Source organism: Peromyscus maniculatus, chromosome 9 (genome assembly GCF_049852395.1).
Source record: "Peromyscus maniculatus bairdii isolate BWxNUB_F1_BW_parent chromosome 9, HU_Pman_BW_mat_3.1, whole genome shotgun sequence".
In the NCBI taxonomy this organism is placed as follows: domain Eukaryota; kingdom Metazoa; phylum Chordata; class Mammalia; order Rodentia; family Cricetidae; genus Peromyscus; species Peromyscus maniculatus.
The window spans coordinates 42857495-42882873 of NC_134860.1; the positions used below are offsets into that span (position 1 = coordinate 42857495).

A 25379-nucleotide genomic window follows, 5' to 3' on the forward strand; every position below is an offset into this window, starting at 1 on the left:
CAGAAGAGAGCAAGCAATTATGCACCTTGAGTCTTAAGGGGGGTCTCTCTCGGCCACGCCCCAGGGGCAGGTCAGCCCTAGGGCAGGTCACAGGCAGGTGTGGCAATTACTGGCCATCACTCTAGGGGCAGTGTTTCAAGGTCAAAGCTGGAACAGCTACCCACTATAGAAAGGGTCTCACTACTTAGCCCAGGCTGGATTCGAATCTGCGGGGACTCCTCCTCCTTCCTCAATCTCAGGTGCTTAGATAACACGCACTTCCCACCCCATCCAGCCATCACTGACCGCTCTTACAAAGTGGAAAAAGGATGACAGCTAATGATGAGGTCAGGGGCAACCCAGACCTACACCTTTAGGCCAACACCCCAAAAATACCCTTGAGATACTTCAAAACCAGCTGAGCATCATCACCAGTGTGCTTAAAAAGATCCCATGGGAATCCTTAGCTCGGAAATTATATTCAGTGTGAACACAGCCCAGGTTTCTGCCAACAATATCACAAACTTGCTTTTCCAGCCTCCCTGCTACAAGGCTTTGCTAAATGACCTGGAATCAGTTTGCTTGAGATTCTGGATCAGGAGCAAGTGACACAAAGAGCCAGGGACAGTACAGAATGACTTGGAGAGGTGGCGGCAGGACAGGAACGCTCCAAAGGCAGTAATGTGAGAGTGTTGCCGAGCACCCTAACGCAGGTAGTGCATCCCGTGCACAGCAAGAGTCCTCCCCACCTTAGCTATGGCATGATTCTAACCACAGCTCTGGGCTGTACGACCTTGCAGTCCGGTTCTCCGACCCTTCAGGTCAGACTGAGATTTCCTCTATCTACTCCAAATCCTTCCGCTTCTGTCAGTCAGACCCTGGCTTCAGGGTCTGGACTAGGAACCCTATGTAACGCGCTCACTCTGTCTTGTTTGATTTTCATGGCAAACATCTGAGATGGAACTATCATTAACCCCATTTTAAAGATCAGGCTACAGGGTTTAGAGAGGTTACTTTGCCTAATGTCCCACAGCTCATTAAGGAGTCATTATCCATGAGACAATAATAACCAAAACTAATGACATTCATAATCTAATGATCTCTGTGATTTTTCCCAGTGGCTTCCTGGCTTTATTATATTCCTTAATAGGCAGATTTCCAGAATATGAGCCCTGTCTAGAGAGCTCCAGGTCCATCCCACAAGCCTGTCTGTATTCCCTCACTTTAATTCCAACGAGGAAAACTGCTGACAGAAACGGGCTGAGGAGGAAGTCTCCCCTGGAATTTCTTGCTCTGGTAACGTGGTGAGATGGGCTAGGCTGCTCAAACTGGGGGGTTCTTTCTGCCTCAGAAAGGCCTTCCCTTCCTTCGGCGATGCTCCTCCCAAGACTCTTCCATCAGAATCACCATGTAGCCTCAGACAGATGACCGGGAACCGAGCAGATGTCAGTAAAACAAAGGAACCAAGAGTCTGCTTTTGCCTTTTGTTACAGTGTAGATCAATCATCCCTTTTCCAGAAATTACAGTAGTCAGAATCCAAAGTCTTTAAACAAAGTATCAGTAAAACAGTATAGGCTAATTGAGTATCCAAAATATCCCACAAGAGGAACAGGGAGTAGAAAAAGGTATGATTATTTTTATGTGTGCGGAGTTTTCTTTATTCATGCTTCATTTGCTTTGTTTTTGAGACAAAGATAGCTCAGCCTTTACTTCATACGTAATCCAGGCTGGCTTGAACTAATTCCTTCTGCTTCAGTTTTCCACATGATGGTGTACAGACCGAACAGCACAACACTCCCAAGAAATTACGATTATCTAGACCACGAGGCTGTGACTACCAGATTCATACAGAAAGTGACAGGTTGAAAACAAGAAGCCACCTGTGAAACAGGAACTGAAGTCCAGACACAAGCCTAGTCCTTCTCCAGCACTGCAGTCTCTTACCAGCTTACCCCTTCGAAAACAACTATGGGCACATAAAGGAAGACTTCTGCTCCTTCCACACCCAGCAAAAGCGTGAGCTTTCCAAATTCATCAACCACCAAGCCACCATGGATTGAGCACCTAACAGATTTCACATACCACATTATGCTCCCAGGTCACAGTGTGAAGATTTACCATTAATACCAATTAACAGCACTGTGACAAATTCACATCCAAGACAAGCAACCTTTTATTCTAACTATCCAATTAAAACCTCCATCATCAAGTTGGTGTATTTTCAAGTAATGTTTTAATGACATTTTAAATATCATTTTAAAAGCCCACATAATTGGCTATAGTACTCCATAAGTATCTAATTTACAAATAATTAAGTGAACATTACCCTAAATTTATACTTATTTCATTCTCAGATTTTATAACTTCATTCTTTCCTAACTACATATCTTTATATTTCGAAAAAAAAAGAAGTAATTTATCAAAACTTTTGATAGTCTATTGACAAATGGAGCAGCGTTGAAGAAAAACTGTGGATCATTGTTCTCAACCAGAACATTCTACATAACAAATTCAAATGCTTTGAGAAAAAAGTAACAGCATGGCTTACACATTTTTCATTCAAGTAAATACAAATAGTCTCAAAAGCAAGCTTTTGGCTCATGAACAAATGTTTTGAAAACAATCTAAGCATTATCTACAAATATTTCCTATCCTTAATTATAAGGCTAAGTAGAACATCTTGACCAAAAATAAATGACAAAAGTTGGCTGAAATTACTGCAAAGTAGCATGCCCACTGATCAGTTTTGCGCACTAGCAGAGGAGAAAGGTGAACACCAACCAGGCTATAAACCCTGCCACCTACACTGGTGACCTGCCTACATGGTACATCAGTGGCCCAAAGGGTGGGAGTAACCGACCACTATCTGACTGGATGCAAGGCCCACTCCAAGAGATGAAACCCAGGCCTGACACTGCTCAGGGAGTCAAGTACCTGAGACTAGACAGGCATGAACCTAGAGGAAAAGCATATGCTATTCTTCTCCTAAAGGACTACAGTAATAAAATGACTCCTAACCACACTCTGCTCTACCCATAGATCACTATCTTGCTCGGCCATCATCAGAGAAGCTCCCACCTGCAGTAGACAGGAACAGACACACAACTGGACAATGCCCAGAGATTAGAACCTGGGAATACCCAGTCCTAAATGGGATGTCTCGAGCAAATCCCGCCCCTCGGGGCCGAGGGAATTCTGGAGAAGAGAAGGTAGACAAAGCCAGTAAGGATGGAGGACGCCAAGGAAACAAGGTCTTCTAGACACCACAGGACTGAGACATATAAGAACTCACAGAGACAGTGGCAGGATGAACAGCGTCTATGCAGGTTCAAGTCAGATGGGGGTCTCACTCCTGAGAGGAGAAGTAGCCTAGAAACTACCTCCAATTGACAACTGCTTGCAAAGAAAAAATTAAGTTTTCTCCACAGTCTCTCACTGGGTATATAAACCACACTGAAAGGCAGGCCCCAAGTAGATGGCCAACTCAAAAGGAACTCAACTCAAAGGAACTCGGTGGTAACTGGGGAGATGTTTTTGTCTCATGAGCTTTGTCTGGGCATCTTCTTTTTTTCAACCTTACTGGTTGTTTTAGTCTGTGTTCTACTGCTGTGAAGAAACACCATGATCAAAGCAACTCTTAGGAAGAAAGCGTTAAATTGGGGCTTGCTTACAGTTTCGGAGGGTTAGTTCATTATCGTGCTGGGGGGCTTGGCAGCATGCAGGCAGGTGCCAGAGCAGTAGCTGAGAGCTACATCCTGGTCCTCAGGCAAAGAGGAAGACTGGCCTGGGGTGGGCTTTGGCCTGGGGTGGGCCTTTGGCCTGGGGTGGGCTTTGGCCTGGGGTGGGCTTTTGAAACCTCAAAGCCCACCCCCAGTGATAAACTTCCTCCAAGAAGGCCACACCTCCTAATCCCTGGTGACTAAGCTTTCAAATACATAAGCCTGGGGGGGGGGGGGCATTCTTATTCAAACCTCCACACTGATCTTTTATGTGTGTATTATGGTTTCCGATTTTGTGTTTTTATGGTGTTCTGTGTGTGCTTGTGTCTCTGCGCATGTGTGCGCTTCTCAAGCTTTCTGTTTTGTCTTGTTTTTTCCTTTTTGTTTTTTGTTTCATTCTGATGTGTTTAGTTTTTATTTGCCTTGTTTGTTTTCTACAGAAAGAGAGTAAGAGGTATGTAGTTAGATGGGTGGTGAGATGGGGAGGATATGGAGGGAGATGAAACAGAAGAAACTGTGATCACAATAAATTGTATGAAAAAAATCTATTTTTCACTAAAAAAATTTTGCAAACTTAAAAAGGTCAGTTAATTTTGGGTTGCCTATTTTCAGTTTAATAAAGTGCTAGGTGAGAAAAATAATGTAACTATACATATATTTCATATATATAATTGTACATATACCTCTTATGAATATATCAAATCCTAATAAGAAGCTAGAAGAATGTGATTATACACATATTTTATACATGATATATACATATATATCTTATGAATAAGTATATCATAAATATAAATGCAAATAAAAGCATCCTGAAAAAAAGAACAAGACACAAGCCAGTGGGAGGAAACTGTCCAGCTATGGATTATGAAGACCATAATGGCAGCATTATGAAGACCATCTGTGTGTTAATATCCTTATGTAACACTCATGCATACAGTAAGACTATTACTGCTCAATCGAACTATAGTTTATTGCTATCATTAATACACTGCACTACTTTATTAGTGGGTATAACCTAATTTTTTTAGTTTGTTTTTAAGCTAAAAACAAACTATGTTTTAACATTTTTCAGTTTTTAAAATAAAAATTAAATACATAAAAATTAATTATAAATAAAGTAAATTCTTTTTTTTTTCAAGACAGGGTTTTTCTTTGTATAGTACTAGCTGTCCTGGAACTTGCTCTGTAGCCCAGGCTAGCCTTGAACTCACAGAGATCCTCCTGCCTCTGCCTCTCCTCCCGAGTGCTGGGATTAAAGGCGTGCGCCACCACCACTTGGCCAAAAGTAGAATAAACTCCTTAGGGCCAAAGAGCACAACTATGAAGACACAAAAGATCAGCGGTCTCTTGGAGTAGGGCACAAACGTTTCCGGCCAGTGAGAAAGCTGTGGGGTCCGTAACGATTGATTCAGTTCTTGACACATTTGGTGAAACCCAAGAATACGCAACATGTAGAATGAATCCTAATGTAACTTGTGGACTTTGGGTGAATATCATGTGTCAGCAGGCAAAGGTGTGACTTAGGGATAGATCATTTGCCTAGCTTATCCAAGGGTCAAATCCCTAAAACCACCAGAGAAAAGAAATACGTTGCCGGGCGGCGGTGGTAACATACACCTTTAATCTCAGCACTCAGGAGGCAGAGGCAGGCGGATCTCTGTGAGTTCGAGGCCAGCCTGGTCTCCAAAGTGAGTGCTAGGAAAGGCGCAAAGCTACACAGAGAAACCCTGTCTCAAAAAACCAAAAAAATAAAATAAAATAAGAAATACGTCACTAGAGACTGACTTACTGCTAACAAGTGATGCACCAATCTGGTGGGAAAGGGAATAAAGGAGACATCTCTGTGCTTTCCTCATCTTTTTGCTATGAAACTAAAAGTGATCTTCCAACGAAGAAATGTCTTTTAAAAACAAACAAAAAACACCACTATTGGAGGACACAGACAATACTTTAACAAATGGAAAAACATCATATTCTAGGATAAGAGGATTCACTCTTAATATGTCAGCTGTCCCTAAGATAACATATATTGAACATCAGCAAAATTTAGATAGAGTTGGGGAAGGGGAGAAACTGCATCATCTAATTTCAAATGGCATATGAAAACAAAATAAGCATGCACTTCTGAAAACAAAAATATGCAAAGGCCTAAACCTTTTATATATATATTAGAAACTCTACAAATTAAACCAGTGGTACCGACATACAGACAAACCAGTGAGGCATGGCTCAGAAATAGAGCTCGTTACATGTCAGAGTTTTATGTAAACCACAACACCTCAAATCCTGAACAAAACTCCATTATTTCAGTTGTGCTGGGGCATCAAAGTAGCCACTGGATCATACATTCCTCATACCATTCACCATGGCAAATTCCAAACAGATTTTAATCTTAAACATAAGATATTTAAGATTTCATATTTCTATGTCTTCATAACATATATAATTTATAAATACATTTATAACATATTTTAAAATTTATTTACTCTTAAATGTAAAATAGAAACAATTCTAGAAGAAACTCACCCACACAAACACAATCTAGGATCAAAGGCAATTCAATAAAGAAAAGATAATCTTTTTAACAAAAGGTGCTGAAAAACTGACCATCCACATGCAAAAATGTAGAACACACTGACTCTACATCTTATACATTCCATATGTGGTGGATTGCCTGTGATCCCAGTATAGGCTGACAGAGGTGGAGACAAAAGGATCAAAAGTTCAAGGTCATCCTTGGCTACATAGTAAGTTTGAGATGAGCCTGGGCTGCATAACACCCTGTGTCTCCAAAAAGAAACCAAAAGTTGGTGACCTGGGGTTGGTAACTCATTTTAAAATACAGTATAAAAAGTATAATCCATTAAAAATAGTGTTAGGTTCAACTTCACTATTTAAAAAAATATCTGTATGCCAGGTGGCAGTGGCGCACGCCTTTAATCCCAGCACTTGGGAGGCAGAGCCGGGTGGATCTCTCTGAGTTCGAGGTCAGCCTGGTCTACAGAGCAAGCTACAGGACAGGCACCAAAACAACATGGAGAAACCCTGTCTCAAAAAACCAAAAAGAAAAAAAAAAATCTGTGCTCTGGAAAAAAACAAAACAAAACAAAAAACTATTAAAAGAACAGAGAAAAGAAAAGCCACAAACTGAAAGAAAGTATCTAACAAAACATGTATCTGACAAAATGTCTCAATCTAAACATATAACAACCCAATTTAAAAAGTAGGTCAAGTATTTGGACAGAACACCAAATAACAGATAGCCAGTCAGCATCTGAAAGGTTGTTCATGACCCTAAGAAGGACGCATGGATCACCCAGCGAAGGAGAAACAGATGAGATCTACATGAGCAAACTGGGGGTGAGGGGGTTAATGGAGGGCAAGAATGAGAACATAAGTAACGGGAGGTTCGAGCTGGAACAGGGACAGTGTGGGAGAGCAAGGAAAGAGAGACCATGATAAATGAAGACATCATGGGAATAGGGAGAAACAGAGTACTAGGTAAGTTCCCAGGAATCCACAAGGACAACCCCACCATAGACTACTGGCAATAGTCGAGAGGGTACCTGAGCTGGCCTACTCTGGTGATCATATGGCTGAATACCCTAACTGTCATCATAGAGCCCTCATTCAGTGACTGATGGAAGCAGATGCAGAGATTCACGGCCAGGTGCCAGGCCAAGCTCCAGGAGTCCAATCAATGAGAGAGAGGAGGGATTCTATAAGCAAGGGACATTGAGACCATGATGGGAAAAAGTACAGAGATGACTAGCCAAACTAGTGGAAATACATGTACTATGGACCACAATGAGATATCACTATACATAATAAGCTGAGGAGCCCCCATGGTACTGGACTGGGCCCTCTGGACAGGCAAGACAGCTGTTTAGCTTAAACTGTTTAGGGGGCCCCCAGGCAGTGGGATCAGGACCTGTCCCTAGTGCATGAGCCGGCTTTGTGGAGCCCAGTGCCTATGGTGAGATACTTTGCATAGCTTGGTGCAGGAAAGAGGGGCTTGGACCTGCCTCGACTGAATGTACCAGGCTCTGCGGACTCCCCATGGGAGACCTTGCCTTGGAGGAGATGGGAATGGGGAGTTGGGGGGCAGGAGGAGGGAGGAGAGGGGAATCTGTGGTTGGTATGTAAAATGAATAGAAAAATCTCTTAATAATAATAAAAAAAATGTTCACAATGAGATATCACTATACATAATAAGGACACAGAGAAACCAGAACTCTCTCATTACAAAACTTGGGGTGGCAGTTTGGCTGTTTCCTACAAATTTAACATTACAATCCCCAAGTCTTACTCTTATGTATTTATAAACAAAGGGGGGAACACATATCTATACCAAAAATCTACACATCGATGTTTATAGTAGCCTTATTCATAGTTACCAAAACTCAGAAGGAACTAGTATGCTTAGCAGGTGAATGGGTGAACAGGTGAACATCCATACCAAAGAATACTATTCCATTATAAAAGGGAATAAACCATCAAACCATGAGGACATGCAGTCATTTATATATTGCGTAAGAAAAAGAAGCCAGTATGTAAAAGCTGCATGCTGTGTGGTTCATCATGTGATACTGTACAGAGGGAAAAGTTACAGGAACAATAAAAGTATCAGTTATAAAGGGGAACAGAATTTTGGAGCAATGAAACTATTGTGCAGAACACTGCAATTGTCTAAACATTATGCACACAGCACAGAGTGAATATCTATGTTTATTTAGTTAATATTGGTTCACCAAATATAACAGTGTCACACTTACAGCAAGCTGTTATTAGGAAAACCATGTATGGAGAGGAAAGACATGGAAACTCTCTATACTATGAGTTTAATTTCTTATAGCTTTAAACAGTGTATCAACGGAAAACCTCAAAATGGCTGAATGTCTTTGTAACAATGGCATAAAAAAGACCATTGTTTAACTTAAAGCCCAAAGTAAAAAAAAAAAGATAAATTTGACCACACAATCTTTAGAAGACCACAGTGGTGAATTTCAAAAGAAATTCTGGAATTCTGCTTCCTTTACATAAGAGAAATGGCCTAGAAATCACGTTTAAAACACAACAGAAGACCGGTCAGAAAATATTAAGCAATATTTCAATTCTATGGTGATCATTGCGCAAATACAAAGTGTATGACAAAGGAAAAAGCTGCTTGCTGAGCACTGGAATTTTAGACTAACGGTTTTAGCCCATAAAAAACAGAATGACAAATTGAAAAAAGCCTATTTCTTTTTCACGGCAATTTACAAAGCACAGCCATGTTATCTGGCGTCGTTGCTCAATATTTAAATATCATTATTGGAGAATGTTATACAACACTGTATCCCACAAGTCTTTTTATTATGTTCAAAGCGAGAATGAAGGAACTGCCTCTCTGATTTCTACTCCTTGACTTCCTTTCCTCCATTTCTTCTTGCCCTCAGTGGTTTTGCCCTCAATGTCCCCTCGATGGCCTGTGTCCGCAAAGCCTCGCTGTCCTGTCAGGGGCTGCAGCTCTTGTAGCTGCCTCAGACTGTGAGAGGAGAGCCATCGTTGTAAATGGCTCTCCTTCCTTGTCTACCAGCCAGGATCTAGGTAGTACGAAGTGGGCAGGAAGAAGAAGAAGTCAAGCATTAGACCAAGTTGGTAGTTTTGCTGACCATTACTGAACTAACTGTTGCTGAGCCCAGCAATTTTCACATGGTGAGCATCAAGAAGAACACTGCCCCTTTACTTCCCTACTTGTTACAGTGGCCACTCAGCAGTTTCTACACCTGCTAAAACTGGTCAGGTTCTGTGCTGGTTCATCGGGACAATAAGCCCAAACCCAAAGTCATGTTGGAGACTTAATTAGGGCTGGAAACTCAGTGGTAAAAACTTCCCCAAGCAAGTGCCCTGAGTTCAATCTCTACGCACTAGTAAGGGGGCAAGAAAACAAAGGAAAAAGATTTTATTCACCTACTGTGACATACAGAAAGGGCCCAACTCCACAACGGTCTTGATTCTTGGTAACAATCAATAGCCAGGTGCATGTGGTGCAAATACAAGCAATCGTTGTGTTTGCCAAAATTCTTCCAAAGGGCTCCTCCCAGCCTCTTCTGTGGTCCAGGAAGGCAGGGGTAACAAGCAAGTGTTCGGAGTGACTCAAAATGTCCAGAAAATAAAAATTTTAAAGAGCAGCTTTTATCAAGGGCCTCTGACAACAACCTCTTAACAGAAGTGCCTGGAAGGTGCCTTAGCCAAGGTCTGAAATAGGAGCCTCAAAAAGGGAAATGAGTAACATTATATGGACCCAACAGGTTATATTTAGGAATATATATGTGTATATGAATACGTATATGCATGTGATAACAATTATTACAGAGAGAGAGATCATGAATTTAAAGGTGATGAAGGAAGGGTGTATGGTAGGAGGAACGGGAAGGGAGATACGTTGTAATTAAATTATAATCTCAAAAATAAACAACTGAAAAAAAAGTGGGTGCATGGGCCTGAATACAGCGGTACGTATTAGCACAGCCAGTCTAAAGTGAGCTCGTCAGCTGTGGATATGGGCCTGGGTACCTGAGTGTGAGGGTCATGAAAACTGCGCCAATAATAAAAGGTTTCTGAAAGCCAACAACAACAAGTAATTCAAAGCCAAACACCTAGCAGACCCAGGTGCTTCTGGGAGTACGTACCACTTCACGGCAGCCTCAGTGCAGAACACACGCTCTCCAGAGACTGCCAGCACAGCGGGCGGTGTCAAAGCATGCTGCCTGAACCGCCCGGGGGCACATTCAAGACTACGCTACAACCTGCCTTCATCACGTGCCACACACACTCCAGCGAAACTCCTCTCTCCACACTGTTTCCAACTCCATGTCTGTCACACATTCCCCTGCTTCCCTCTTCACCAGGCATTTGCTCTTAAAGGTTTATCACATCTGCTACTCTCTTCAGGAAGCCCACTCAGTAACTACCTACCCCCTAACTAGACGTGACCGGTCCCTTCCCTAGGCATCTATCAACCCTTGGGCATACACACTTCTAGTACAATACTTACCACATCACATCCTCTACATCTACCTCCACGAGAAAATACGAAGTTTCTCAAGAACAGAAGCCACGGCCTATACAGCATCCCCAGTGTCTAACAAATGTGTGGCATGCAGCAGGAACATGGTAAGCAGATGACATGTGGAATTTGTGTTCTCTAAGTCAGCACTAGGAATGGACCACTCCCACAACAGGACATCAACAATCTCCTCAGCCCAGTGCTTTGGGTGACCGGCTCCTCAGCATCCACAGCCTCTCCTGAGCTAGGACCCAGCTGATTGAAAACTCTGGACCACTCTGAAATCTAGTGTCAGACTTGGATTCATACTTTAAGGAATGGCAATCTTAGTGCCCCCTACCTAATCTTTTTCTTCACCCCTCTTTCTGGGTTCAAAACTGTTATCAGCTATCGACTGGGGGATGAATAACAGCAAAACTGGTAGTTTCCTGAGAACAGCAGCACGTCTTCTGTTTTGGCTTTCTGTTGAACTGCATTCAACCCCTTTGGAATTCCTTCTTCACAAGGCCATCTTTCAGATACAGCTCAGGACACTATAAGACTCTCTTTATATTCAATGTCCAGAACTAGAAAGTCTACAGAGACAAAGTATAAGGGGGGGCCTGTTAGGGGTGGGACATAGGGAGATGGGAGACAATGAGCCAGGGTTCTTTCTAAAGTGAGAAAAACTAAAACTGACCATGGTGATGGTTGTATATATCAGTAAATATACTAAAGACCACTGAACTGTAGACTTGAACAGTCTATGAATTATATCTCAATAAATTATTTCCTAAAAAGAAAAAGGTCATCTTTCACCTATTAACTGGCCTTAGGGCTTGTCCTAGCTAGTTTTATGTTAACTTGACAAAAGGTAGGGTTATCTGAAGGAAGGGAAACTCAACTGAGAAAATGACTTTATAAGATCTGGCCCAGGTAAGCTTGGATCCCAGGCCCGAAGGTTCCGTGCCAGGGAACTGAGTCATCCTCACTAAAACTCCCACCACAGTCTCTTCGGCACTGACTGAGCAGGCACATCTGCAAACTCCGGAAAAACCAGGCTAGTGTGAGAAGGAAACGAGGTACTTTTAAAATCCTAGGGGAAACAGCAAAGTTGAGTATCTTCCTGCAACCACCTACCACCTGGAGCGGGGTGTCCTAGGGTGCATATACCAATGTGTGTGTGTGTGTGTGTGTGTGTGTGTGTGTATCCATCCTGAGAGGCATACAATGATACTGTGTGTGTGTGTGTCCTGAAATACATACACTGACACTGGGTGTGTGTACTGAGATGCATACACTGACATCTGTGTGTGTGTGTGTGTGTGTGTGTGTCCGTGTGTGTGTCTCTGTGTGTCCCCTGAGATGTATACACTGACACCTAGATGGGTGTGTGTGTGTGTGTGTCCCCTGAGATGCATACACTGACACCTGGATGGGTGTGTGTGTGTGTGTGTGTGTGTGTGTGTGTCCCAAGATGCATACACTAACACCCAGTGTGTCCCAAGATGCATACACTGACACCCAGGTGTATGTGTCTGTGTGGATGTGTGTGTGTGTGTGTGTGTCTGGGTGTCCCCTAAGATGCATACACTGACACCTGGATGGGTGTGTGTGTGTGTGTGTGTGTGTGTGTGTGTGTGTGTGTGTGTCCCCTGAGATGCATACACTAACATCCAGTGTGTCCTGAGATGCATACACTAACATCCAGTGTGTCCTGAGATGCATACACTGACACCCAGGTGTGGGTGTGTGTGTGTGTCTGTGTGTGTCCCCTGAGATGCACACACTGACACCCACCTCTAGAGTGGTGTGCTTCAGAGGTGGGGCTTTGAGGAAAGATTCCATCCTGAAAGTGGGTCTGTTATGGATGAGATTAACAGCCTCATAAAAGAAGCCTCAGCTATCCAGGTTCCTCTGCTCTGAGAGGACATGGGGAGAACACAGCCTTCTAGGAGGTGCAGACCCTCATCTGACATCAAATCAGCCAATAATCTGACACTCGACTTCCAGCCTCCAAAACTGTGAAAAGTAAAATTCTGCTTTCTACACCACCTGGCCTGTGGACTGTGCTACAGCGGCCCAGACAAAGACATCTAGTACATACTCGCTGCACTAACAAACCAAAGAGCAACTGTATGATCATTGGGTCCCGTTAAGAAAATCCTCCAAACAGAGCATGTATTCCTGTGTTTATTGTCAATGAAAAAAATGTTAGACCCTTGAGATGATAAACCAGTGATGTGTACGAAACCTATGCCTATAAATAGGTTAAAACTCCAAAATATCTCCAACAACTGTGGTTCTCAAAAGTGAGCTCACCAATGAACAAGCAAGTGAGTGTCCCCTGTACTTACAAGAGAACATGGGCGACGATGGCATTCACGTCAAACAAGGTGTCCGTGGGGAATTCCCTGAGCAGTATGCTGCCTCTAGAAAGGGTTTGCAGAACACGTTACTGAAGTACCTCCTCACACCCCAATTTGCTTAGGTATCTAATATTAAGTTCTTGGATGTGAGAGCCTGTGTCTTGTCTGTGTACCTCATACACCTCTCAGACTGCTGGTACATAATATTCTCAAGTATATACTGAGGATACACTCACATATGTTCATCTTGAAAAGTTTAGGACCTATACTTGGCAACAATAATAATAATAATAGGAAACAAATATAAATCAGAAAGAGACGTCCTAATAACATCTCCATCACATGTAGATTTCCAGATTGGCTGGGGAGGAAACAAGGATGTGAAGGAAAAGTTTCCTGAGCAAACAGGTTCTCTCTACTTCCTAGGCCACCTCTGCAGGATAAGATGGCAGACTCAGCCATAGAGGAACTGATACCCAGACCCCAGCGGATGGATCCTTCAAGAGGAAAGGGTCAATGGATGGATGGATCCCTCAAGAGGAAAGGGTTCCCAACATGGAGCTGGCAGAGCCACGCAGAACAATCAGTCTGCCTGTGCTTGCCTGTGCCTCCCACCAGACACCCTGAGTAGGAATTCACAGAAGACTCTCAGGGAGTACTGGATTACTCTCCAGCTTTTGTAAAGAACAAAATTAAAGCCCAGAATGGTTAACGACAAATCTATTCCTAGGATTTCTACTAAACTCCCTAAGTCCCTACTAAAGACCATGTTACCCTAGCTCAGTGATGTGCTATGTGCTCTCCGCCCCGGGCCCCACCCACCCACCCAGAGCTGAGGACCGAACCCAGGACCTATGTGCTCTTTTTTTTTTTTATGTGCTCTTAAATAGTCTAAAACGATCACTCTGCATTAGTATGTCACACTGCCAAGAGGACTTACCTGAATAAATACGCCTTCATCAAACCCTCTTCTTTCCCACAGTACCTTGATGCTTCTTCCTGGGCACAGTTAACCTGTAAAAGATTATAGTGGGGTTTAAAGTATGCGTCGCAGGGTCAAGTTTCACGGTTAGGAAAACAAGGAGATGAAACATTACCACCTGTCTCCAGGCTAAAGTCTGCCTCTCGCTTTTCCTGACTCAATGCTTTCACTGTTCACACAGGTGCTCCAGGAAACCACAGAGAGGAACCGGACCGTTCTCTGCTTCTCAAAATGATACTTAATTTTCCACAAGTTTACATTTAACTCAATTCCGCAAAGCAATCGGGAGGTAAGGAGGTAAAACAGGAAGGGAATGCTTACGACAAGATAACCACGCAAGAAAAGCAAAAAGCAGAGGCTCAGGGTAGAGCTCAGAGGCAGAGTGAGTGCCTAGCAGAGAGAACCTAAGCTGGGGCCTGCACCTGCCCACAGGTGTGGCCCGTAAGTTCTGCTGGTTTCCTAACCAAGTCCATCAACCCCTCCACTTTTATTAACAGAACCACGCTTCAAAAAAAATAAATAAATAAAGTGTTACATTAGAAAGCTTTTTTAGCCTCCACAGTGGGTCAAGATAGCCACAGGGTACACGTGGCACTGGGAGATGTCACTGAGTGAGAATTCACCAACAGGTCTCCAAAGGAGACTGACAGTGTCTCTCTCAACAAGCACGGGCACCTTTACACCACTCGCTAAAATGGTGCAACAGAAAGAGAAACCTAGTGCCCGGTGTTAGAGCGGCAACGCCAAGCCCAGACCGCTCACAACCCAGACTTAGGTGAGGAAATGTCTGAGACCAGCCATGAAAATAAGATGGAAGGTAAGAGGGTACAAAACAAGGAGGCAGGATCGTAAGTACGGGTCAAGGACTGGGACCTGGAGGGAAGCCATGGCAACTTAAGAGGCTGGTCATGAATGCAGAAAGGAACACTATGAAGAGGGACTGTGTGCACGCACAACCACACAGGAGCAAGCCATGAGGAGAGAGCACACTTTCCAGCTGAGAGGACAAACGGCCACCAATGTAACTAACCTAAACAAAGGCTGGAGAGGCGGGTCATTTTGTCCTGAATTTGGTTAAGGGTTTTGTTTGCTTTGATGGAGTGGGGTTTTTGTTCTTGCTAGCTTAATTTATTTATGCAGAATTTGAGAAAACAAAATGAAATCTGATGTTTAAAAAAAAATTATAAAAGGGGAACTGACAGGAAAGATATAAGGAACAGAAAATGAGAATTAAGTCAGCTGCAGCCAAAAGAACTTTAGTGTACATAAGTTTTTAACTTTCTAGTCCAAAGAAAAGGAATGCTTGATGTTATGACAAGAGATCCATGTACTCATTCACAATAGTCTGAAGAGTTACCATTATGTTAGTCCCGGGGGGATACAGTTAAGTCCAAAATGAAAAACTTTATTTTGAACTTACATTTTAAAAGTATAAACATTAAATGATTAATATATAAAGCTAAGTACCATACATAAAAAGAGTAAAGGGACAGAATACAGCGGACCATTTGAGACAGATAACCCAGGAGGGCTTCTCTGAGGAGGTGACATTGGCACTAAGAACAGACGGGAGACACACACATATATGAATGTGTGGATGAGGTGAAAATACCTGCAAAGGTCCTGTGGTAATGGCACCTTTGGCAGGCCCAGGGAGCAGAAAGATCAACAGTGTGCTTCAGAAACATAAGGAAGGTGGGGGACAGCACATGAACCCAGACAAGGCGGTCTGTCTCTGTGACACTCGGGGCTTTAATTGATGGTGACTGCCATGGGAAGCCTCTCTGACATCTGACACACCCGCTCACACACAGAGAAGAGTCTGTCGTGGGAGAAAAGTGACAGGAAACAGCCAGTGGCCAGGACAGCACCGTGGTCCCTCGGTGGCATGATGACCAGCAAAGTAAGAGTGAGTGCGAGGGCAGCCGAGTTTGAAAAGTTTTGAAAACAGAACCTCGGGGTCCACGGAACGGTGATGAGAGAAGGAAACGTCAAAGGTGACTAGAGGGCTTGCGTTTGCTCTAAAAAACAACTTGATACAAAACCTTATTTTGGTTATCATCTGCATAATGTATCCTTTTTTTCTTCATTTACCTTAAAATTGTGTGAAGCCTTTAGACACATTTTTAAATAGCATAAAGTTGGACTTGGTTACTGTGCCCAACTTGAGAATACTTCTCTTAACCGGACTGTTTAGCCCACTTATATTTTAGCTCCACCCAGCCTGGAGGAGCTACGGCAACTAACAGTGGCCAAGGGAGAGGCAATCCTTTCCTTCAGCGGGGTAACCACTGTAAGATGCACCATTAAATAAGCCCTGACTCATCATTCAAGCAAGCTAACTAAAATCAGTGCGCGCGCACACACGCATGCACGCATGCACGCACTCCCAAAGACATCTATATTTTGGTGATTTCTTCCTCTACCCATCTGTCAATCTTAATTTTTGAAGATACTGTCAAATGCTACTCTCTCCAACACTACTGTGACCTTCTCTCAGCACTTAGAAATAGGCCTTCATTTCTTTAACACGGACTGGATTTATAGAGCCCTTATTATAATGATTACATTCCTCTTGGTACTAAGATGATCTGTGAATGTGATGTATCCCCACATTTACAATATATCCTTTCCAAAGACAGGTCATCTAAAAAACACTCAATACAGTAAACTCATTTCACTGTCATAAATATTTACAATTTCTTTCTTTTTTTTGGTTTTTCAAGACATGGTTTCTCTGTCTAGCTTTGCGCCTTTCCTGGATCTTGCTCTGTAAACCAGGCTGGCCTCGAACTCACAGACATCCGCCTGCCTCTGCCTCCCGAGTGTTGGGATTAAAGGCGTGCGCCACCACTGCCCGGCTAATATTTACAATTTCTTATGTGGCAAGGACTGAGCCAAAGGTTCAGGATGGGTCTGTGATTTATCATCTTCTCTCGGGAAACCTCAGTGTTCTCAACCCATGAACATCAAAAGTTGTAAGTTATATCAGTAAGTAAGTGCGGTCTAAGCACAGATCCTAATAGTCTCCTCCAGGCACACAAATGTAGGCTCTTCTCTCCCTGACCAGATAAACAGCACAGTCATGCCCGAGCATCATGCAATGACTATTTCACTTCTAAAGTTTATTCACTTTTATGTCCATGAGTGTCTGCATACATGTAAGTGTACCACATGTATGCCTGGCGATGGTAGAAGCCAAACAGAGCATCAGATGCCCTGGAACTGGAGTCACAGATGGTTGTGAGGTGCCACGCAGGTGTTGGGAACTGAACTGGGTCCAACGCAACAGCAGCTGATGCTCCTAACAACTGGGCATCTCTAGCCCACCACTTCTAAATTTTTGTTTAAATTTCTACCCAGAGTTCATGAGAGGTGAGTGCTGGGAACATTCTAGAACAGACTCGGTGAGTGAACAAAGCGTCTCTACAGAAAGAACTGACACACCAAGGAGATGTAGTTGGCAGTATGACTGGTTTTTATAAGGTGCCTAGACTGTCCTGACTTCCTGGAGGGCGTCTACTGCAGACACTAAGAGGGACAGCCATCATTCTGGGAGGTGGTAGCTGACCCGAGAACAAATAAACGTATGAGAAAGCCAGCAGACACTAATCTGAAAGAAGGACCATCACTGGGAGACTTCTCATGTAAACTAAAAGTAAATTGAAGTCTCAGATGTTACCCAATCCGATACATGTGGAAATTGTCCATAAAACTCCATGGCAAATTTGAACATTTTTTTGGAAAAAAAATTTCTATTTTCAAAGTGACTTGTTTTAATTTATTCTGGAAAATGTCGAATCTATAGCATAAACAGTTATAAAAACAGAAAAATAGAAACTCAAAAAAATGTTAATCATCTTCATTTTTTTCCTTCCATTTATACTAATAGAAATTTAATAAACAGCCAAATTGTGGCTGTTGTGAAATATTTGTAGGACAAAAGAGAACAAACCCTGACCGTGGGCTTGAAAACACTCTGAGAGAATAGGTCATGAAACACAGGTCAGGTCTCACAGCTGGGGACTCAGCCAGCTTCTTTCTCTCCATGCACTGTTACAGAATCGTCTGAAGTTAGCTTTCTATGCTTAGGTAAGGAGCAAGAAAACAAAACAAAACAAAACAAAAAACAGTTTTCTCAGTTTGGAAAGATCTGAAGCTCATGGGTTTTTAGATTGCAGTCTTTTTTTGTTTGTTTGTTTGTTTGTTTTTCGAGACAGGGTTTCTCTGTGTAGCTTTGCGCCTTTCTTAGATCTCGCTCTGTAGACCAGGCTGGCCTCAAACTCACAGAGATCTGCCTGCCTCTGCCTCCCAAGTGCTGGGATTAAAGGCGTGCGCCACCACCGCCTGGCTAGATTGCAGTCTTAGGTCATACTATTATAAATGTCTGTAACTGATATTAACATAAATATTGGTCTACCTTTGAGACGGAAATCCCATAGTCCTGGAGAGGCCTAACGGCTTCTTTTAGTTCTTCAAGAAACACAGAGTTACTTAGTGAACCTAAAACAAGAATGTTGAATGAATATTTGTGAATCTGCTCTTCTAAAAGATGAATATTTAAAATTAAAGGTAAAATCTGAACACACACAAAAATTATGTGACTAGCCTTCAAAACAACATCACATCCAGCCACATGTTTTCCTATTGTTTCTTTATTCTTATTTCTATTATCACAATATAATTTTGTAAATTACCTTAAAAACTTCTTATTTAAAGCATATGATAAAAAAAAATAAATAAATAAGTTCAAGCCGGGTGGTGGTGGCACATGCCTTTAATCCCAGCACTTGGGAGGCAGAGTAAGTTCTCTGTGAGTTCGAGGCCAGCCTGGTCTACAGAATGTGTTCCAGGGCTAAACAAAAAAAACCCTATCTCAAAAAACAAGCAACCAAACAAAAAAAGTTTAAATCTAATGTGGTATTATTCCTCCAACTTTAACACCATATACACAGTTCTTATACACACATACAAAACATTCAAAATGACTTTAAAGTCCCAAATCACAATTAGAATTAAAGAATAACTAGAGATGTGAAGTCATTTTGGTAATTCCAATACAACTGCACTGTTACTGGTATAAAGACTTACATGACACCATCACAATTCTGTTCAATAGTCATGTTAATTAATACAGTATAATTAATGACATGGCCAAAGCAGAATACATAATATTAAGCTAAACTACTGCTAAAAGTCCATATCCAGTTTTTATAAAACTGTAAAAATAGCTACATGTAAAGAAAAAGAGTAAAAAAGTATTCTTCCAGAAATGACTGCATGAACTCCAGATGGCTGAACTAGTGTTTTCTATGAAGTGAGCACATATGTAAACCCATTTGATCCCCATACTAAACTCAGAAGGCAATCACTACTGCATCATAGCTGTTGAGGAAAGAGAACAGCTAAGGTGTTTGGATCCTTCCAAGCAGGCGGATCACAGAAACAGCTTTACAGAGCACACTGTTACAACTGATAGAAGTTCCCGCTGACTGCAGTGATGACAGGGAAATAAATATCACAGGAGCCACGTAAGAATTTTAAAAGATACTTACCAACTTGACAGAAATAAGCTAAAGAGGCTTTTCCTGGCTGCAGCGTGCTGAAATATTGCTGAGGACTCAGTTCTGGGAGAGAGTCTTCAGTTGACTTGTAAAAACTGCACATCAAAACGATTGCAACCCCAGCTCCGTATACAATGAAGCCAGAAGACATCGTGAGCTGTAGCCGGATACGTGCGCCAGGAGACGACTCTGCTTTCTCCCCTGCTCTGTTCTACTGCCTGAAGCGATACCTGGCACAGAGTAGGAAATCCACAAAGTTCTGTTGGGTGAATTTGTTAAATGAAGGGAGCTAAAGACACCAGATGAATAGTTAAATCGCTATATTACTTGATTTTGCTAGAACTTTCTAGTAAGAAACTCTGATGGGGAATGGTATATAAGGACACTGAACGGATAGTACTTTCATTTCATTTTATATTTTCACAGAGCTGGGGATTGTGTAGTTTAAGGAAGTACTATATCACTAAGCCAGCTACATTCCCAGGCCTTTTGTGTTTGGTTTTTGAGACAAGGTTCTAGTTTTTAACCCGGCTTGCCTCAAATTCACAGCACCCCAGTTACTGCCTTTTGAGAGCTTGGATTACAGCCATTCAATAATTGCAAAAGAAATCTAGGATATCTACAAAATGCTTAAGTTTCACAGATATTTACTACAGTATGTTAAGCTGGCATTTTTGAACATTCTAAATCAATTTAAAATATTATCCAATCCTTTTTTAATGTTCTGTGCTAGACAATACACTCAAAGCCTTGTACAAGCCAGGCAAGCACTCTTCCGCTGATCTTTAGCCCCAGCCATCTACTCGGAAGTCCAAGCTGGCTTTGAACTTACAATCTTCCTGCCCCAGCCTCCTGAGCAGCTGGGAGTACATGCCTATACCACCAAGCCTGGCTCTGCTCATTTTTAAAATTGGACATTTTGTTTGACCCATTTACAGCTAATGTATAACAAATACTCCAGCAGCTGCTGAACACCATTTGGCTGGGAAGGAGTCATCACAAAGTCTGCTATGGGTTTACTACCTTTTGAATGTCCTGCAAGAGAGCTACTCACATTACGCAACAATTCTTTCTGAAAATATGCTTCCTTTAATGCTTAGGACATCCTATTTCACACTGCTTATACACGGAAACGCTTCTCAACTGACTAGAACCCGGTCTGGTCCAGCCAGCCTCCTGGCCTTCCTTGATGTACTCACTACTCTCCCCTTGTCCTGAAGTCGCTCATGTCTGCTGTTCTGCAGTTTTCTTTTGGTTTTTTCTTAAACAAGTCCAAGAGGTCTTCTACTGATGATCTATACTGTCAAAGTTTAAAAGACAGCTTAGGTAAGCACTTTACCACAGAGCTACCCTCCCAGCCTCTAGGGAAATTAAGATAATATAAAACTACCATATTTCCAAGGAGCAAAAGTACACTCACAGGTATAAGTGAGAATTTTCATCTTTTATTCTGAAGTAGGACCACTATACTTCAAATACAAGATCATTACTTTAAAATAGGTAATGAAAACAGCAATAATTATTTCTATATACTCCTAAGAGTAAGGGCAGAATTTTTTAGCAAAGAATAAGATGATAACTTTATGAAGAAATCCTATATCACTGGCTACATGCTCCATTCATCCAAGATTATCAACAAGACATTTCTCCCTAGAGACCAGGTGCTATTGGAAAAAAATGAGACTAATGATTCATGAATTACTTAATACTTCTGAAATTCATTAGAACATGTTACTATCACTGAACAGATTTGCCTTCAGTTTTTAATTCTGAGTTAAGTGTTAAACAGCTCAAAGTAAAATGAGTGACAGCTGTATATAAAAATGTAACCTTAACAATACCTAATTAAAAGGTATCCTCAGCATTAAAATTAATTATACATTCTAGCCATTGTAAGCAACCTATTTCATGGCTGCTTTATATTAATGGGAACATTTTTAAATAGGTCAACCACTATTTTCTTTGTATTCTGGAGCAAACCGCATATATTTCTGTGGCTAAGGGAATACCTATTGAGCATTCATTCCTATATGAAATAATAATAACCTAATTAAACTGCAAAGTATTAGGTTAAATTACAACTGGAAGATCAAGCATCAATTATTTCCTTGTCTTAAGGCTACAATTCAATTACTTTAGCCTAAATTAGACACTGGAGTTGGTACGTGGTTTCTCTCCCCCTCGACACGCTTTGCAGCTCTGAAAGTTTGACTGTACATCCAAAGCAAACTTTGGGTGCCTTTTATCTAACTGGACAGATGAGGTCACATGACTGAAAGTGCTGTGCAATCAGTTAGGGACCAGAGAAAGGACTGTATCAGTCATCTCCATCATTCCACCTTTGATAATATTTGACTATTTAAAAATTATGTAAAGCATAGAGTATGTGGGGTCCACTAGTTGAATGGATGGTTCGGAGACACAAAAGAAGTACAAAGGGTGAAAACGGGGGCAGAAGGCTTAATACATTTCAAAACACCAAGAGCCAAAGTTATTGAAAATAGTTGTCCATGTCAAGACACAGAATTAACAATTGAGAGCAATTATCTCTAGAGAAAAAAAAAAGTGAGGCAAGGATAGATATCAAGGCAACTTTCGAAGCCCACAAAACCATTCTTTTTTTTTCTTTTTTTCCTTCTCTTAGCTTTTTCAGACATGGGCTTACCACATAGCCTCGCTTGGCTTCATGGTGATCCTCTGGCCTCAGCCTCCAGAGTGCTGGGATTACAGACAGGAGCTGTAATCATACCTGGCTCTCATCACTTCCTTAACTAAATCACCTCATTTTTTATTCTAAAAGTTATTATTTAGACATTCCTCTTTCTTCAGATCTTATAGTCTTTCACCTTTTTTTTTTTTTGCATGTAAATAAACATCCATAGCTTCTATTTTCTAATCTACCCCGTCCAGCTACAAAAGCATGGACAAACCCATCGTGGAAAACAAAAGGTATTTGCTCAGAGTCTTGCCCCCCTTACACAAAGATCTTTAAACTACAGGACAGAGAGTGTGGGTGGAAAGACTATCAGCAATCATAGAGTGAAAACAAAGACATGAAGGATACTGAGTGACGGCCTCCCTCCCCAGTAACTAGAAAGGGTACTAAAAGCAGAGCTTGAGCCTTCAAAACTCTCCACACCTACACAAATTGATGAGAACCATGGGAGAAATGTGACCTGGCTCCTTGGGTGTGGCAGACCCTAGATTCCTGCCTCTTCTCGGGTGTGAGGCAGCCTTCACTGAGCCTCCTCATTCCTCCTCCGAGGAAGTTGTTTATGACAACCATGTGATTTCACTGTGGGGAGGGGAGGTAATAAAAAAAGGAGTATCAGGCGACAATTTCAACAGCCAGTACCTGGCAGGCAGACCTTATTTATTCCCTTCTATCAAAGTCACCAGGAATGCTCAAAATGGTAGCTATCTTGTTCACGTGAACACAACACAGAGAATCCCGAGCTAGTGTGCCATGAGCTCAAGGAAATCTTGTAAAATTGTAAGCCGGCAAGATTTGAGGAGCTACTTCTGCATCATAAACTGGTCTACGTCCATTGGCACACAAGTTAAAAAACGAGCAGCTTCCTAACAAAAACTCTCAAACACTGGCTAGGAGATCGAGCAGAGCTCAAAACTGGTCTGGGCCTCACAAGAAAAGGTTTATCAGACACTAACGGTCAATGAATGAAACACATCAAGTTGATAAAGTTGTGGCTACAGTAATCTGGAGACGAGACGTACCTAAGAAACCTACATGGGTGTGTGCCAAGATTCTTGCAGCTAAATGAGCTTATTCCAAGCACTCAGAGAAGGGGCTTGAAACCAGAATGTCCACACTGAATAGTAGCTGCTGTTGGTTACATCTGACAAGGTATGCAAGCACCAGCCAAAACAGGCAATATACAAACATAAATCATAACGTAGACCCGCACTATTCCGTGCTCCAAGAAGCTTGCTGATCAAACCACTCAGCCTCAAGAAGAGGCCATATGCTGCAAAGCCAGTTTGAGATGTGGCCAAGATAGGGATAAAACTCTCACAGTTTGTCTCCCTCTCACAGGACAAAGCCAGAGACCCTGGAGAACGATGCTCTGGGGCGTGCAGAATGAGAACTGCTTGCTGCTGATCTGTAATGATCAGTGCTGTGCACGCAGGTTCTCTGAAGAAACTGCACCTGCATAAAGACCCTGCAGCGGGCTTGAGTAAAACTTCATGAAAGGCGGATCATTCTAAGACAAGAACCCACATCCATCTTGCACTACACCTCCTGCCCCTTTCCATCACCACTTACGAACCACCTTTGTAATCTGGCCTAACAGCTTTAACGTTTGGAATGTAGACAGCCTCCACCAACCCTAAAACTAACAAGATAAAACATCTAAATGCTACCGAGTCCCCCTGCCTCCTTATAGCTCACCTGATGGCCCTACCCTAATACCACTGAATAAACACACTTGTGGCATTTTCCATTTTATCTTTATTGTATGTGCACGTGCATGATTATATACACATGGATGGTGACAATACCTGCTGCCTGGTAAACTACTGGCCCAGAATGTGGAGTACAATATAGATCTTAAACCCCTATGCAACATACACTTGCTGAGCGGAGAATGGGGAAACAACACTCTTCTCAGGTAGAGCATAGGAAAGGGGGTACTTAGGAAAGGCTGGGTTTTGGAGGCTCCAGTAAATAACTGTCTGCAAGAACACTGAATCTGTGATGAGATGGTCACCCTGAGAACACAGGATTCCCTCTCAATCTTGCATCATTTTAACTGATTTGCTACCAAATACAAAAAAAAGGGGGGGGTAACAAATTTCATGTAGTGGCCAATATACAGTCGTTTCTCACTTATTTAAAGTGCTAATACAACGTTTAATTTTTTTGTACCTCTGGGTCTCAAATGAAGACACACACAAGACTAATACAAGTGGAATGTCACTCTAATTATTCCATTCTGGACAATCGCCAAAGTGTTACTGTTTCTCGCCCCCCCCCCCGGCGCGCCACCCGCCCCAAATTTTATACCAAGGACATTTTTCCAAATTGCAGGTTTCAAAGAACCACCTTCCCCTTGCAGAAGGCCTTAACATTCATCTAATCCCAGTACCACCCGTGCTTAAGGGCCGTTTCCCAAAAGATTACTTACAGTTTCAGCTCACGTTTTACTTTATTCACTTCCCTCGCCTCGTGCTTCCTCCTACTCACCCAGAAAAAAGAAAATAATAACAATAATAAATCAATCACTCAAAACCAGGGTCCTTCGGCGCCCCAGAAACAGGTGTGCCGAATCAGAAGCGGGAGCTCCGCAAGCAGCGTTGCTTGGAGGAACGCTGCCGGATGCGGACGTGCATGCAATCCTGCAGGCAGAATCTCGAGGCCCGCTGCCACCCACCTGTCGGAGACTGCTCGCAGGACCTGCGTGCAATAAACTGCTCGGTCTCTGAGGACAGCACTTCCCGCCACCCAAGAGGAGGCGGAGCCAGAAGGCGGGGCAGCGGCTAGTTCCCAAGGCAGCGGGCAAACGACTACGCCTACCTGAGAGAGCTCGCCGCCCACGGCCGCCCCTGCCTCCGCAAAATCATTCTCCTGGGGGGGGGAAAAAAACCCCGAGGTTCCGCCTTCTCCTCGTGCTCCTTACGTAAGAGATCCTCCAACCAATGGAAGGATCGACGGGGCGGAGCGAGAGCAACCCTAGGTGACAGAATCTGGAATCCTCCCGCCGGCGCGAGCT

At 42.5% G+C, this 25379-nt stretch overlaps 1 protein-coding gene across 6 annotated transcripts in view; it reads right to left on the reverse strand.

Annotated features, from left to right (window-relative positions):
• The window catches only part of Txndc16 (thioredoxin domain containing 16), an 82589-nt gene extending 57305 nt beyond the window's left edge, over positions 1-25284 (reverse strand). Inside the window, exons 1-7 of one of the 6 annotated variants that reach the window (XM_042284706.2) lie at positions 25041-25263; positions 24795-24845; positions 20847-20947; positions 19639-19877; positions 18504-18586; positions 14042-14115; positions 13090-13164 (exon numbers count right to left, since the gene is read on the reverse strand). In XM_042284706.2, coding sequence (XP_042140640.2) covers positions 13090-13164; positions 14042-14115; positions 18504-18586; positions 19639-19798 — 392 coding nt within the window. In that variant the 5' untranslated portion in view covers positions 19799-19877; positions 20847-20947; positions 24795-24845; positions 25041-25263. Of the gene's footprint in view, positions 1-13089; positions 13165-14041; positions 14116-18503; positions 18587-19638; positions 19878-20846; positions 20948-23382; positions 23517-24794; positions 24846-25040 lie in introns of those variants that run through there. The other 5 variants (XM_042284707.2, XM_042284704.2, XM_042284705.2 and 2 more) reach the window with 5 other exon arrangements.
• Positions 25285-25379: the final 95 nt, after the last annotated feature.